Source organism: Thamnophis sirtalis, unplaced genomic scaffold (assembly GCF_051295495.1).
Source record: "Thamnophis sirtalis isolate CommonGarterSnake01/CBP01778 unplaced genomic scaffold, rThaSir2_p1.2 scaffold_13, whole genome shotgun sequence".
NCBI classification, from domain to species: domain Eukaryota; kingdom Metazoa; phylum Chordata; class Lepidosauria; order Squamata; family Natricidae; genus Thamnophis; species Thamnophis sirtalis.
The window spans coordinates 37258034-37272696 of NW_028261393.1; the positions used below are offsets into that span (position 1 = coordinate 37258034).

The following is a 14663-nucleotide window of genomic DNA, read 5'->3' on the forward strand; positions in this document are numbered from 1 at the left end:
TGTTCAGCAAGCGGTGACAGCCTTTAAGCGAGACAGCCTCACTTAATGACCCTCCACCCTCTGTTCCTTCTTATGTGGCCGTTAAATGAACATGGGATTAAGCGGAAGATGGAGTGCCTCCTGGGTGGGGGAGTCCCCACCTAGCTGGGTCCATGAAGGAGGCAGACAAGCAGCAAAAGTCCAGCCAGATCCAGGCCTGGTGCCAGCCACGTTCAAAGCAGCTTCCAAAGAACACACACACACACACAAACACACACACACACGTGCTTGGAAATGCCAAGGAGGAAGTCAGCCATCCATCCATCCATCCACGGGGTGGGGAACCTTTCACAGAAGAAGGAAGCCATGCTGGTGGGCTGGGCCTCTGCCGCAACTCGCTCCAGGCTTTGGGGAACTGGGGGCAGTGCAGAAGCCTCAATGGAGGAGATGATCGTGCTGCGGGAGGGATCCAATGCACACACACCCCTTTGGAGTCTCTTCGTGCCCACAAGGGATCTAAGTCCAGCCTGCTTTCAATTCCACGGATTCTTACCTACCCCTACTTTGCTTTCAGCGTTAATAGTTTAGATTCTTGTGACAGTCTGGAATAATTTTGTGTTCATTTGAGCAACAGTGGTTCCTGGTTTCTTGTGCTTGACATGTAACTTTGAAACATGGTCATATATAGGGGGGATTTGGGTGGGTGGGGGAGTCTGTCATAACTTTGAATGGCCATTAACTGAACAGTCATATCTCGAAGACTACCTGTATTGAAATTAAGAAAAATCCTTGGTTCTCCCTAGTCCATTTTGGACAGAGCGCACCTCATATATTGTATTCCATTAGGGATATCTGACAGGTATAACAGATATAACAGAGTTGGAAGGGACCTTGAAGGTCATCTAGTCCAACCCCTCACCCAAGCAGGAGACCCCTACACTATTTCTGAGAGGGTCTCGTTTTAAGGACATGGACATCTGGATCGTGTCCAGAAAAAAGGAACCCAGACAATTAAGGAAGGAAAAACATATAAGGAGTAAGTTGTTATAGGTGTTCTATCTGGAGGAGATTGTGGGGAAACACATGACAATTGTCTTCAAGCATCTGATGAGCTGACATGTAGAAGTACAGACAGAATTGTTTAAAGTTGTATCAGAAGACAAAAAAAACCCCAGAATTTATATTTCAAAAGCATGTTTTCACCTGGACACCAGGAAAAGAGACCCTAATGGTAAGAACAGCCTCAGAAAATCTGATCTGCCTTTGCTGGGGATGCTGAAACCGAGGCTGGGTGGACATTTTTGATCAGGTTCTACCATGGGTGAAATCCAACAGGTTCTGGAGAACCGGCAGTGGAAATTTTGAGTTGTTCGGAGAACTGGTAGCAGAAATGTTAAGAAGTTCGGAGAACCAGTAGCAGAAATTTTGAGTAGTTCGGAGAACCGGTAGCAGAAATTTTGAGTAGCTCAGAGAACTGGTAGCTGAAATTTTGAGTAGTTCAGAGAACCGGAAAATGCCACCTCTGGTTGGCCCCAGAGTAGGGAGGGAATGGGGATTTTGCAGTATCCTTCCCCTACCACGCCCACCAAGCCATGCCCACAGAACCGGTAGTAAAAAAAATTGAATTTCACTACTGACCTGGAGGTCATCCAGCCCAACCCTGCTCCAGCAGGACATTGTTAAAGTGAGTTTCTGTCTTTTGACCTCCCCAGTCACATGAGTACATAGCCATGCCCACCCAATCACATGACCCACCACCACCAAGCCATGCCCACAGAACCGGTAGGAAAAAAAATTAGATTTCACCACTGGGTTCTACTAAGGCAGGGGTGTCCAAACTTGGGAACTTTAAGACTTGTGGACTTCAAATCCCAGAATTCCCCAGCCAGCCATGCCAACTTTAAGCCAAGTCTTAAAAGTTCCCAAGTTTGGACATCCCTGTACTAAGGGATCCTTCAGCTGAGCTGGAAGTCAGGCTGGATTACCTGCAAGGACTCTTTCAACCTTTATGCTTCATAACCTTACAATGATCTGAAATAGGTACCCTAAGTGTTGCTTCCCCCCACCCACCCAATCAAAACACTTCCATCTTACTTGACCTGAGCTTCAGGCCATGAAAGCCCAGTTCAGGAAAGATTTGGAAACTGCTTCCTATCGAAGGAGAAATACAACACGAAACAACCACCTGAGCATTAATATGAATTATGTTGGAAAACCTATCCCCTTCGCTAGAAGTGGGTGGTCAGCTCCAGGGGTGGGTTACTCTTACCGTCGCTACCGGTACGCTGCTCACAGGACCGCGCTTTCTGTTCCTGCACACGAGCTGCGCACACATGCGCAATCCACTGCCCCTGTGACACCCAGGTGCCACATGCTATGCATACAGGCGCAATTGGCCGGTTGCTTTAAAAACTAGTATAGAATGCAGGCGGGCGGGCCAAACGAGCCACCATACTGGTACGCTGTCAGCTGCTCCCGGCTACTACCGGTATGGCCATACCGTATCATGAGGAACCCACCACTGGTGAGCTCTATCCAGACTACAGCAGTTCTCGTCTTTACCTCTTTTCCCCCTTTCTGGTTCTGCCAACCTCTTGCCCTGCTTTCCGCTTATGGGCCTCAGTGACTTCTCTGATATTCCGAAAGCTCTTTTAACAGGACCAAGATGGCAGCAAAGGAACTGCTCCTTTTAGAGACCGAGAATTGAAGTCTTCATAGAGCCGAAAATCCTAGTTCTCTGGATTAGAAGAGCTGGCGGAAGGGCCCAACAGGCATCTGCTTTCAATTTCCTTCCACCCTTTAAGTTCACAGGGGGACCAAGGGACAGCCTGGAAGGAAATTCTGCTCCAAGTCTGTCATTATCTAAAAACTGTATGTGGCCTGTTCTTCGCCGTCTTGCCATTTTCAACCCTTCAAACAGAACTTAAAGCCAAACAAGCACATCCAACATATGTCCATTTAGTGAAGTGGAGGGTAGAAACGAAGGAAAGAAGCCCAAAGCCACACTGGCATTCTGGAACCATCTAGACACGGCCCGACCAGAAGACAATAGGAAAGAAAGAAACCCTGTTGGCACCCAAAGCCCCAGCTAGAAGCATTCCATGTGTCCTCCGTGGCTCAATAGAACGCAGATGCCGCAGAAACCAAACGATTCCTTCTCCCAAATCAGTGAAACGAGAGACGTCCATTGGGAGGAAGGATAAGCAGGACCGGATGTTCCCTGTCCTGCCAACAGGCCCTCGGTGCCAAGGGCTGAACAAAGGCCGGGCCTAAAAGGATCCATCTTGCCACATCATTAGAGGCCCTCCTAACGCCAGCCACAGGAGAGAGTCCCTTCAATCAAGGCCTCCTTTTCAGGCTGCATCCCCCACAGACAAGGCCTTTCGGCACTTGACAAATAACACAAACATGACGTTAGAAAGAGAAGGTGGGAGGCAAAAGTGGATTCCATGCTCCGAGGATCAATTTCCATACCTAGATTGAACTAGTACCTGTGACTGTTTTACCTGTTACATTATTCTAAAAATGATAATATTGTACCTAACCAAAAGGGGTCCCACAAAAAGTTATGTCAGACCTTTGAGGTCATCCAGACATGAAGTATGAATAGAATAGAATAGAATAACAGAGCTGGACGTCTTCTTGTCCAACCCTCTGCTCAGGCAGGAAACTCTACACCTTTTCAGACAAATGTTATCCAACATCTTCTTAAAAACTTCCAGTGTTGGAGCATTCACAACTTCTGGAGGCAAGTTGTTCCACGGATGAATTGTTCTCACTATCAGGAAATTTCTCCTCAGTTCTAAGTTGCTTCTCTCCCTCTTCTTTGGGGCAGCCCCTGAGATATTGGAACACGGCTATCATGTCTCCCCTAGTCTCTCTTTTCTTTAAACTAGACATCCCCAGTTCCTGCAACGGTTCTTCATATGTTTTAGTCTCCAGTCCCCTAATCACCTTTGTTGCTCTTCTCTGCACTCTTTCTAGAGTCTCCACATCTTTTCTACATCGTGGCAACCAAAAATTGAATGCAGTATTCCAAGTGTGGCCTTACCAAGGCATTATAAAGTGGCATTAAGACTTCACGTGTTATGTGTACTAAGATGAGTACTAACTCTTATCTTTATTTGCTGAAGACTGGAAGAGTTTCTCTCCTTACTCTCTTGGAAAACCAGGGAGGGTCCTTCTGAACGACTCCCCTTGTCCCTCTCCCTCTATGGATGGACATACAGGCAGTCCTTGACTTACAACAGTTCATTTAGTGACCGTTCAAAGTTACAATGCACTGAAAAAAAGACACATATGACCATTTTTTCACACTTGTGAACACAGCAGCATCCCTATGGATCAGAATGCAGACGCTTAACAACGGACAAGGCATGTTCAAATCCACAAGCCAAGGGAACCGCTGGATTCTCCTGAATAAGCCCAAATGCTCCGTAGCTACAGTTAAAGTGGGACAGAGCTTGGGAGAAACACTATGGGGGCCATTGAAGCAACCACCAAGGGTGTGTGGAGAGGACTTCTAACCGGAAGCTCGCTTTGGTTTCAATCTCTGGACCAAAATCACAAGAAACGCCCCCAGCACTCCGCCAATGGACTCTTGACTTTGTTTCCCGAGTCTCCCTTCAGACTCTTTCCCGAGGCTTTAACATAGCAAATCCAGAATCCTTTTCCAGACTTCCACTGGTTCCTGCCCAGGCAAATGTTACCCTTGTGCTGGGCCAGCAGCACGCTTGTCTCATCTGCAGGGAGTGTGCGGAGAATCCCCTTCCCCTTGCGCATCCCGCAAAGCGGCTACTTTCAATTGAGAATTTTTCAAAAGAGTCACAGGTAACAACAGTGGTAGTCAACCTGGTCCCTACCGCCCACTAGTGGGCGTTCCAGCTTTCATGGTGGGCGGTAGGAGTTTGCTGTAACTCTGCTTTATAAATTTTATAAAGTAAAATTACTTCCCTACTTTATAAATCACCATTACTGTGGAACTGGTGGGCGGTTAGAAAAATTTACTACTAACAGAGATACAAACGTAGGCGGTAGGTATAAAAAGGTTGACTACCCCTGGGTAACAAGATGGCTCCCCAGAGCATTTAACAAATTGCAACTGAACAACACAGGGTCTTCCCTAATGGGAAGAGGTTCCCTGGGTAGAAATGGGGAAGGGGGGAGGGAGAAAGAGGAGGGGAAGAGAAAGACTGCGAGAAGAGAGTGAAGGTTCGTTCTCCGTGCTTGTGGATTGGTTTCCAAACGTTTCGTTACCAGCGTGAACGTAAGACTCTCCACGGAAGTCTGGGGGAGAAACACCGAGGGGGAGGAAGATGGGGGGGGGTTGTCACTCACATGTGATAAAGTAATCCTGGTGTCTTTTGAATTCCAAGCCCATATAGTTGGGGCTGAACTCCTGAAATTTGATGGTAAAACGGATTTCCAGCTCAGGCCTGTTGCAGGTCACCAACACATTTGGGTCCATGATGGTGCTGCAGAACTCGGCTTGGTCCCGTTTCACAAGGTACAGTTTGTAATATTCATACGGTTTGGATGGCTCTGCCTTCGGACAGATGATGTCCAGCTTGTCCCCAATTTCTGGGTAAATCACCAGCCCTGTGCCGGACATGAATCTGCAAAAAAAAGAAAATGGAAAGAAAAAGGAAATCAGAACGGAATGAGCTGTGCTTCACATGGCATCCACTGCACTTGTTCCATTCAGCCCATCCCTGCACAAGGAGAGCATCCGAGCACAGGCCATTTCAAAGCACTACATTTCTACTCCCAAGTGCTACATTTTTATTTATTTATTTGTATCCCGCCTCTCTTAATTTTATAAATAATTCAAGGTAGTGAACACATCCAACAGCCTTTCTCCTCCTCTTTCCCCTCAACAGCAACCCTGGGAGGTAGGCTGGGCTGCGAGAGAGCGACTGGCTCTCCCCATCTCCCCCTTTCTAGTCTGGTTCCTTAACCACTAGGCCAAAATGGCTGACATCGCCTTCATTTCAGTCTGTTTGGAAAAAGGAAGAGCTCAGCTGAGAGTCCAGTCCCATTAAAGACTGGTTGAAGATGGATGCTTGTCCCTGAGTGCTGTCTGTCAACAAATCTTTCATGGAGACTCCATATTTGCATCATCACCTGGTTCTTTTTCACCCAGGAATGACAGCTTCAGATGAAAATGGAAGACGCCATTCCTCTCTGGCAGCCTGACCTTTCCTTCTCTGACCATCTTCACTAGCTTGGGGCCTGCTCTGGGTCTCCCTTTCTTAGCACAGGGGTCTCCATCCATGGCAACTTTAAGGCTTGTGGACTCCCAGAGTTCCTCAGCCAGCTTTGCTTGTGGACTTCAACTCCCAGTTTGCTGAGGAATTCTGGAAGTTGAAGTCTACAAGCCTTAAATTTGCCAGTGTTGGAGACCCCTGTCTTAGCAGGCTGGTCAGGTCCGGCTTAGAGCCTTCTTAAGGCCAAGGTTCAGTCCAATCTTCTGGCATAGCACTGATCTGAGCCAGACCCTTTGGGCCTGGGTGAAAGATGAAGAAAATGGCTGTGCAAGTGAAATAGATTTCACTCCCCTCCACAGTGAACTGAGGAAATGTGTGTCTCTCCTGCCTCTGCTGGGAACTGGCAGGAGCGATCCTTGGCTCTTCATTCTCCACATGGAGTGGCAGGGAGAGGAGGAAAACTACAAAGCTCCAGATGCTTGAGAGGGAATGAAAACACCCGCCCTGATGCCGAACGTCCTTGCTAAGGGAGATGTGGTTGAGTGAAAAGGGGCATTTTTGACTCCTTTAATCTTCAAGGACTCTAGCTCTGATATGTTATCGTTAAACTTTTATTTTGGAGAGTTCAGGAAGGTACATTATTTGAAGATGCCAACCTTGTCCAGCTAAGGGCCGGAGAAGAGTCAAATAGGTTGAGAGGGGAAAGCATTTTAAGAAGAGAGCGGAGAAGGCTGTCGGCCTCATGGTAGGACTTAAATGGGGGGTGGGGGTGGAAAACACAGCTCCTGCTTACGTTGCAGACTGTTTAAAAGGGTGATGGAACCATCCTTGAAAGAGACTGGCAACCTGACAAAAGGCAGCACAGAAGTCAGGGGGAGTCATTCACACAAGGCTACCAGAGGATTCAGGTCTGAGCAGCGTATGCAACTGGAGTGGGCAAGGAAGAGGGAGGGCGCATGTGTGGAGGTGAAGGGCGCATAATCGGCCACTGACCAGGTGAAGGCTGCACAGTCGCTGCTGTCAGGTTTCCAAAAGATGCCCTAATTAATTCATGAGCCCAAGCCAAGTTTCAAGAGAAATCCAGTCATTTATTAGGAACACCATTTCGGCAATGCCCTATTGCAGTCAGATCTGACTTCATTTAAATTATTTCCCTTGTGATGGTGCCTGGGCATCTTGGTGCCTGCTCTGGACAAGCCTCTCCCTCTTGCTCGTGATTAGAAATCCCAAGGGGTCAGTTCAGGACTGCTCTCCCCAAGACAGAGAAGGGAGTCAGCTGTTTCTCTTCCCTCAGGAGTTATTCCACACCAGCTGCCTTCCTTCTTGCTGCTGAACTGCTTGTCCTTTCTCAAAACTGTGGGAACTGACCTTCTGAGCTACTTCTGGCCCCACATCTTGGGTGTCCACGTGAACACCACAGTATCCCGACAGACCTGGCAGGGCCTTTTGAACGCTGCTGGTGGCCTGTTGAGCCCAAAGCTGGAGGCCAAAAGCAACCCCTGCAAGGTCTCCTCCCTTCCAGCCGACCGAGGCTCGCTCCATGGTTTGCACGCTGAGCTTCCAACCCAGCCAGAGCAAGCAAGTCGGTGCTTCCCCCACCCCCACTCCCCACAGAGCTTCTCTGCTGCAAAGTCTCCCAGCTAAATTGCACCATGGTGTCTGCCAAGAGCAGCCCATTTCCCTGCCAAAGTGCTGTGTCCCTTTCCCATTTTTTTTCATTTCAAGTACATTTCTTTCTTTCTTTTTTTCTTTGTCTGTTTATGTTTCTCAACCTAGAATATTTACAAGAATGGAACTGGTGAACACAGCATTTATTTTGCACCAGAACACTAACATTTGGAAATTTCATTTCATTCTAATTTTCCCCTGAGAAAGTTTATGATTTCTTTCTAAAGCTATAGATCAGGGGTCCCCAAACGTGGCAACTTTAAGACTTATGGACTTCAACTCCCAGAATTCTCTAGCCAGCAGAATTCTGGGAGTTGAAGTCCACAAGTCTTAAATTTGCCAAGTTTGAAGACCTCTGTTATAGATGAACAAACGTAGACTAAGAATCAGGATCTTAAAATCCTAGTGAGGTCTGTTAATGGCCTCTGAAGAGAAAAACAGCTTGATAGGTAAAACACAAACTGCTACACACCAGATACCCCACCAACCTGCCTCCTATACATACCCTCATAACTCTCACTTGATTGCCTTGTCATGAAAACAGGGGGCTGGGTAGAACCTGAGTAGAACTCTACTCCTGAGTAGAACCAGGAGCAAAGAAACCCTCGGGTGGGCTCCAAGAGCTTCAGCCGATACAACACGAGGCCACGTGGCTGCTAACTCATAACACATTTGGATGGCCCAACACCTGTGGTGCCAAATCCGCATTGGGTCCCAACTGCTCCTGGCCCTTACCAGGCCCAGAGCATCCATGGCTGCTAACTGGGAAGGCCTTTCTTCGCCTTTCGGAAGGGCTGGAGAGCTCCTCTTGGCCCCACTCTCCAGAGTGAAAGGGAACTGTGGCCCTTTTACAATCCATGAACTTTGACTCCCAGAATACTTGAGCCAGCCATGCTCTAGAGCAGGGGTCTCCAACCTTGGCAACTTTAAGCCTGGAAGACTTCAACTCCCAGAATTCCCCAGCCAGTAAAGCTGGGGTCCCCAATTTGTGAGCCACGGCCCAGTACCACATCACAGGATAATCGCCACCGGGCCTCGTAATTGGCTGGCCAGTGTGCGCACCTCTATGCGTGTGCACAGCCCCTCTCACAGGAGCATAATTGCAGGCACCACTCACGTGTAGTCACGGGGCTTCAGCTCTCCTTGCACAAGCCTTGTTGTCGGAGCTCGTAGCCCCAATCACGCAAGTGTCCTTGCGGGCGCTTGAGGCCCCTCTTGCACGAACATTGCAGGCACCCATGCTTGCACATACATATATGCGCTTGCCCCTCCCACAAAATCATCCCCTCTTTCCCCTCTCCTCCTGCTCCAGGCCACCAACCCAGAAGGGTTGGAGAACTCTGCTCCAGAGAGGTTAAGAAAAGGGTCAGGAGAAGGGGTTTATTTAGAAGGCCCAATTTTAAACAGGGCTGTGTGTGTCTGTAGTGCGCGCGCATGCATGTGCCCACGCACCTTCATGTCAGTCTTGATTCCTGACAACTGCCTGGACCAGTGCGGCATTTTTCAGAAGGGGCTTCCCCTGCCTCCTCCTTTTGAGAGAAGGGACTGGCCCAAGGTCATCTTGCTGGCTTCATGCCTAAGGAGGGATTTGATCGATTGATGGTGGATTGCAGGGGTACCACCAATCAGGCCCCAACGTTTTATTCGTTTTAATACTTCAAGATAAAATATGGCTGTACTTAGGCGTGCTTGGAAGTGTTTGGAAGAAAACGGCAACCAATTTGAGCATTTAATGTCATTCGTACCCTACGTTCTCTAAGGGGCCTGACTTTGGTGCACCCTGAATGTATAGATGTATGGAACATGGAAGCGGGGGAAGATGGAAAGTCAGGGGAGAACACTGAAATGCATAAGCAGGTAAATGAGACAGGTGTGCATTCGTGTGTGGGACAGAAAGAGAGAGAGAGAGTTAATTACATCTTCCTGGGTGTGGAGCTCCAGTATTCTGCATAGTTACTTGCCACTCCCCAAGATTAGTGTAACTGGCATAAATCATGCACAAGAGTGAAAAAAGAGCAGCAGCAGAATAAACTCCCCAGATCCAGGTAAATTCTGAAAGCTCCCAATTAGAATTAACCATTCTTAATAGAGCAGACCCTAGAATTTGAGGGCATTGCGCCATGACAGGGCTGTCCAAAATCGCTTCTACTTTCTCTTGCTCTGCCACAGAAATGGGCCACCTGGGTGAATCTCAGCTGGCACTTCATCAAACGTGGACAGTAGGAATGCTGGCTGGTCGGGGTTAGGTTAGGCCAGTGGTCCCCAAACTTGGCAACTTTAAGACTTGTGGACTTCAACTCCGAGAATTCTCCAGCCAGCATAATTTACTTTCTTATAATCCCTTCCTCTGCAATCTCTCTACTTCGATCAGAGGTCTTCAAACTTGGCAAGTTTAAGACTTGTGGACTTTTAACTTCTGAGAGTTGAAGTCCACAAGTCTTAAATTTGTCAAGTTTGAAGACCTCTGGTCCCATGCGCTGGATTCCTCTTTCCACCTTCAGTGGGCACAATCCACTGGGAAAGGAAATCCACTGAGAACCAGAGCAACCCCCATCCACAGTCCTCCCCATGGCTTCCCTGCTCCCCCTGAGGATCAACCGTTGCCAGTCCACCCTTTGGGAGAGCACAACTCCGCTGGCGGAGACCCTGGCTCACCTGCACCCCGAGACGACCTCTCTTCTTTGGGCAGAGCCTGAGCCTATGGCTCCCCTCCTCTCCAGGACCAACTCCCAAAGATGGCCACTGGGGAAAAGACCCCTGCAGCTTTCCCCCCACAAGATCGCAGCATGGGATAAGTGAGCCATAACTAAGCCCTGGTGGCGCAGAGGTTAGAATGCAGCATTGCAGGCAAATTCTGCCGACAGCCAGGAGTTCGATCCGGACAAGGCTTGAGTTAGACTTCCATCCTCCCCAGGTTGGGAAAATGAGAACCCAGATTGTTGGGAGCAAAGATACAAAGGATGCTTCTGTATTGTAAATGATCCAGAGCCATTGCTATGGAGCAGTCTACAAGCATAAATGCCCTCTTGCTAAATGAAATAAATGCCGCCTCCCTGCCCTGGGATGGACAACAGCCCAGGAAACGTGTCAATGAGTGGGATGCCCTTTTCTCTATCCAGCCAGATTGCAGTAATGGACACAGGTCGCCTGTCCTCTCAGGTACAACCACATCATGGACGAAGGTAAACTTGTTACAGATAGTTCTTACCCCAATAGGTAAACAGCACAGTCATTAAGTGAGGTCCCACAAGGCTGGGACTAGCGACTTCATGCCAGGTTCCCCCCACTTCCAACTCTGATCAGAAGCCGGGTGTGGCAATCACATGACCATGGCATGTCACGACCCCTGTAAATGTTGAGCCAATTGGCAAGTGCCCAAATCGGGATCACATAACTGGAACTGTTGTGGCCACAAGTTTGAGAAGAGATCATAACTTAGAAGAGTGGCTGAATGAGCGGTCACTAAGCAAGGACTATTTGTACTAGATAGATATAGTATTTATGTTTACTATTTTTCAGTTTTTCTAATCTCTATGAAAAGTTGCTTACGTTGAAAGGGAATAGGATGATGCGTATGAAAGCTGTGTGTGTGTCTGTGTGTGTGTGTGTGTGTGTGTGTGTGTCTTTGTCACTCTCTCTTGGACGCTGGCAGCAAAGCAGCTGCCCTGGAAGAGCCATGCCAGGAGAACCTGGTGCCAGCCTCCCTCCCCTCTGGCTCTCCAGAGCAGGGGGGAGGGGGTTTCTTGCGCTGCCTTTTGAACGCTCCCCATAAGAATCCCCAAAGACAAAAGAGGGAAGGCGAACTCTGGGCAGCCTCTGTAGACAAGAAGTTAGAGGATGCTGTCATTCCCTTTCGTTGCGCAAGACTTTAGGCTGCTTTACACTGCTCTTAAAATGGACAGGCAGGAAAAATTAGAGCAGGCGTCCGCAAACCTGGCAACTTTAAGACTTGTGGGCTTTAACTCCCAGAATTCTCCAGCCAGCATAACTCCAGCATAGCTGGCTGGAGAATTCTGGGAGTTGAAGTCCACAAGTCTTAAAGTTGCCAAGTTTGAAGACCACTGAATTAGAGGATGAACTGCAAACCCTCCAGATTTTCTTCAGCTGAGCCTCGCTTCCAATTCATGGCCATCTCTAGGCAGTTTCTTGGCAGTGGGAGGAAGTAATCACCCGCCCCCACCACACCTGGCCCTGGAGGGCTCTCCCACACTCTCTTCTCGCCCCCCCCTCTCCCCCAGCCTTGGATCTGCCCGCCGGTACCTGGCCAAGCCCAGCCAGACAAGATCAGCCGGGTGAGGCAATCGACGGAAGCCAATTTACAAATTAATTCTGACATCACTGTGCCAACGGCTGATCCTGGAACAGCCGTCCAGCTCTCTGACCCACTCGGGGAAGCCCAGAAGTGGGAAATCTGCCCACTCCCATTCATGTGTGGGAAGGGGAGGTCTCTACAACCCTTTGCTTCCTGGATACTCTGGGGAGATGCAGCTCCCTCTCTCCCCAAGTTGCTAGACTAGAATAGAATAACAGAGTTGGGAGGGACCTTGAAGGTCTTCTAGTCCAACCCCCTGCTCAGGCAGGAAACCCTACACCACTTCAGACAAATGGCTATCCAACATCATCTTCAAAACTTCCAGTGTTGGAGCATTCACAGCTTCTAGAGGCAAGTAGTTCCACCGATTAATTGTTTTCATTTTCAGGAAATTTCTCCTTAGTTCTGCTTCTCTCCTTGATTAGTTTCCACCCATTGCTTCTTGTCCTGCCTTCAGGTGCTCTGGAGAATAAGTTGACTCCCTCTTCTCTGTGGCAGCCCCTCAAATATTAGAGCACAGCTATGATGTCACTCCTAGTCCTTCTTTTAATTAAACTAGACCAGTCATGGCTAACCTTTCTGTTGTCACATGCTGAAAGTGCACGTGCGCACTGATAACGCAATGCATGTGCAACCCCAATGCCTGCCTGCCCCCCACACATGTGCATGACCCATGTGTGCCCCATACACATGCGCACAACACCCACCCCTGCACATCTATGCAAGTCTCCTACATGTTCCCTGCGCATGCACGGCAGACACCTGAAGACCAACTGGCTGGCAGGAGGCACGCATGCATGTGCGGTGGAGCTGAGCTGGGGCAACGGCTCATGTGCCTGCAGAGAGGGCTCTGTGTGCCACCTGTGGCATCCGTGTCATAGGTTTGCCATCACGGAACTAGACATACTTGTATCACAACTTCTGTATCACATCTCCCGCTATCTAAAATTTTAAATTTAAGTCAAGGGAAAATAAACAGGAAGCCTGTCTCTAGCTTAGTGATGGTGAATCTTTTCGGCACTGAGTGCCCAAACTGGAACACGTGTGTGCGTGTTGGGAACACTGGAAACCTGAAGACCAGCTGGCTGGCACATGCGTGCCTGTTTTTCTGTCATTTTGGGGGCTGTTTTCGGGCCATTTTCAGGCTGGTTTTCAGCCCCAAAACAGCCTGACAATGGCCCTGAAAATAGCTTGGGGAGGGTTTTTTTTGGCCTTTTTGACCATTTTTCTGGCCGTTTTCAAGCCGTTTTCTGGTGCTCTGGCACCTGCGAAGACCAGCTGGAAACCATGTGCGCTGGAAAGCAGAAGACCAGCTGGTGACGGCATGCGTGCCCAGAGAGAAAGCTCTGCATGCCAGAGGTTCGCCATCACAGCTCTAGCCTGGCCGTGTTGCCTGGTCAGTGTCAGGCCTGCAGTCAGATTCCTTTTAGGATCTTTGGCCTGCCACACTCTCTCTCTTTCTTTACTATGCTGTTCATTAATGGGGTAATTGGGAGGGGGGGAATAGTAAGGAGTAGAATGTGTTGTTGTCAAAATAAAACACTCCTTTCTAGAAAGCCAAGGTCATCCTTTGTCTCTGCACCTGACTGGAACTAGATGGGTGGAACTGCCAGCGTGGCAGTGGGAGATTGGACCATGGGATGGACTTGTGGTGTGAGGCAAGATCATGAACTTTCAACTGGGTGGGAATCCCGGGAAGCTTTCAGATTTGGGTTTTCCACAGATATGCCAACATGTCTCTCTCAATAAATTGGAAATTTGAGGAAAGTTCTGCCTTCGACTCTGATTTCATTTTGGATGATATTTGGAACACTGACAATCATGAGAAAGCCCCCCAACAAAAAAGATCTCAATGCACCCATCAGGGAGCAATGAAATCATCAGTCAGCCTTCCAAGGAAGCCCGGAGAAGCAGCCCTTCCCTTTGGCCTCTGTGGATGGAGGTATCTTTGGCATGCTGGTTCTCTAGGCTGTGATTTCCTCCTGTCCTTGTTCTGACAAGCCCTAGACAGGTAGTCCTTGACTTACGACACTTCATTTAGTAACTGTTGGAAATCACAACGGCACTGAAAAAAGTGACTTAGGACCATTTTTCAGTGTTACAACCTTTGGCGCATCTCCGTGATCCTGTGACCAAAATTCAGATGCTTGGCAACTGACTCATACTTATACAAAGTCCCGATGTCACAGGATCACCTTCTGCAACCTTCTGACAAGCAAAAGTCAATGGGGAACCCAAATTCGCTTAGCCACCATGATACTAACTTAATAGCTTCAGTGATTCACTTAACAATTGTGGCCAAAAAAAAGCCGTAAAATGGGGGGAAACTCACTTAACAAATGTTTCCCTGAACAACAGAAACGCTGGGCTCAATTGTGGTCGTAAGTCAAGGACTACCTGTGTAAGAATAAAATTTACATTCTTTTCAGCTGCATTTTCCTTTCTCCTCTTTTGAGTGGGCTTGTCAATCTCCACCTCTCTTTTGTTTCGGTAATTGC

The 14663-nt window shown here is 48.5% G+C and overlaps 1 protein-coding gene across 1 annotated transcript in view; it reads right to left on the bottom strand.

The window, feature by feature from the left end:
- Positions 1-14663, bottom strand: part of EFNB1 (ephrin B1) — an 85953-nt gene that overhangs the window by 38366 nt on the left and 32924 nt on the right. Inside the window, exon 2 of the mRNA XM_014065890.2 lies at positions 5317-5594. Coding sequence (XP_013921365.1) covers positions 5317-5594 — 278 coding nt within the window. The remainder of the gene's footprint in view (positions 1-5316; positions 5595-14663) is intronic.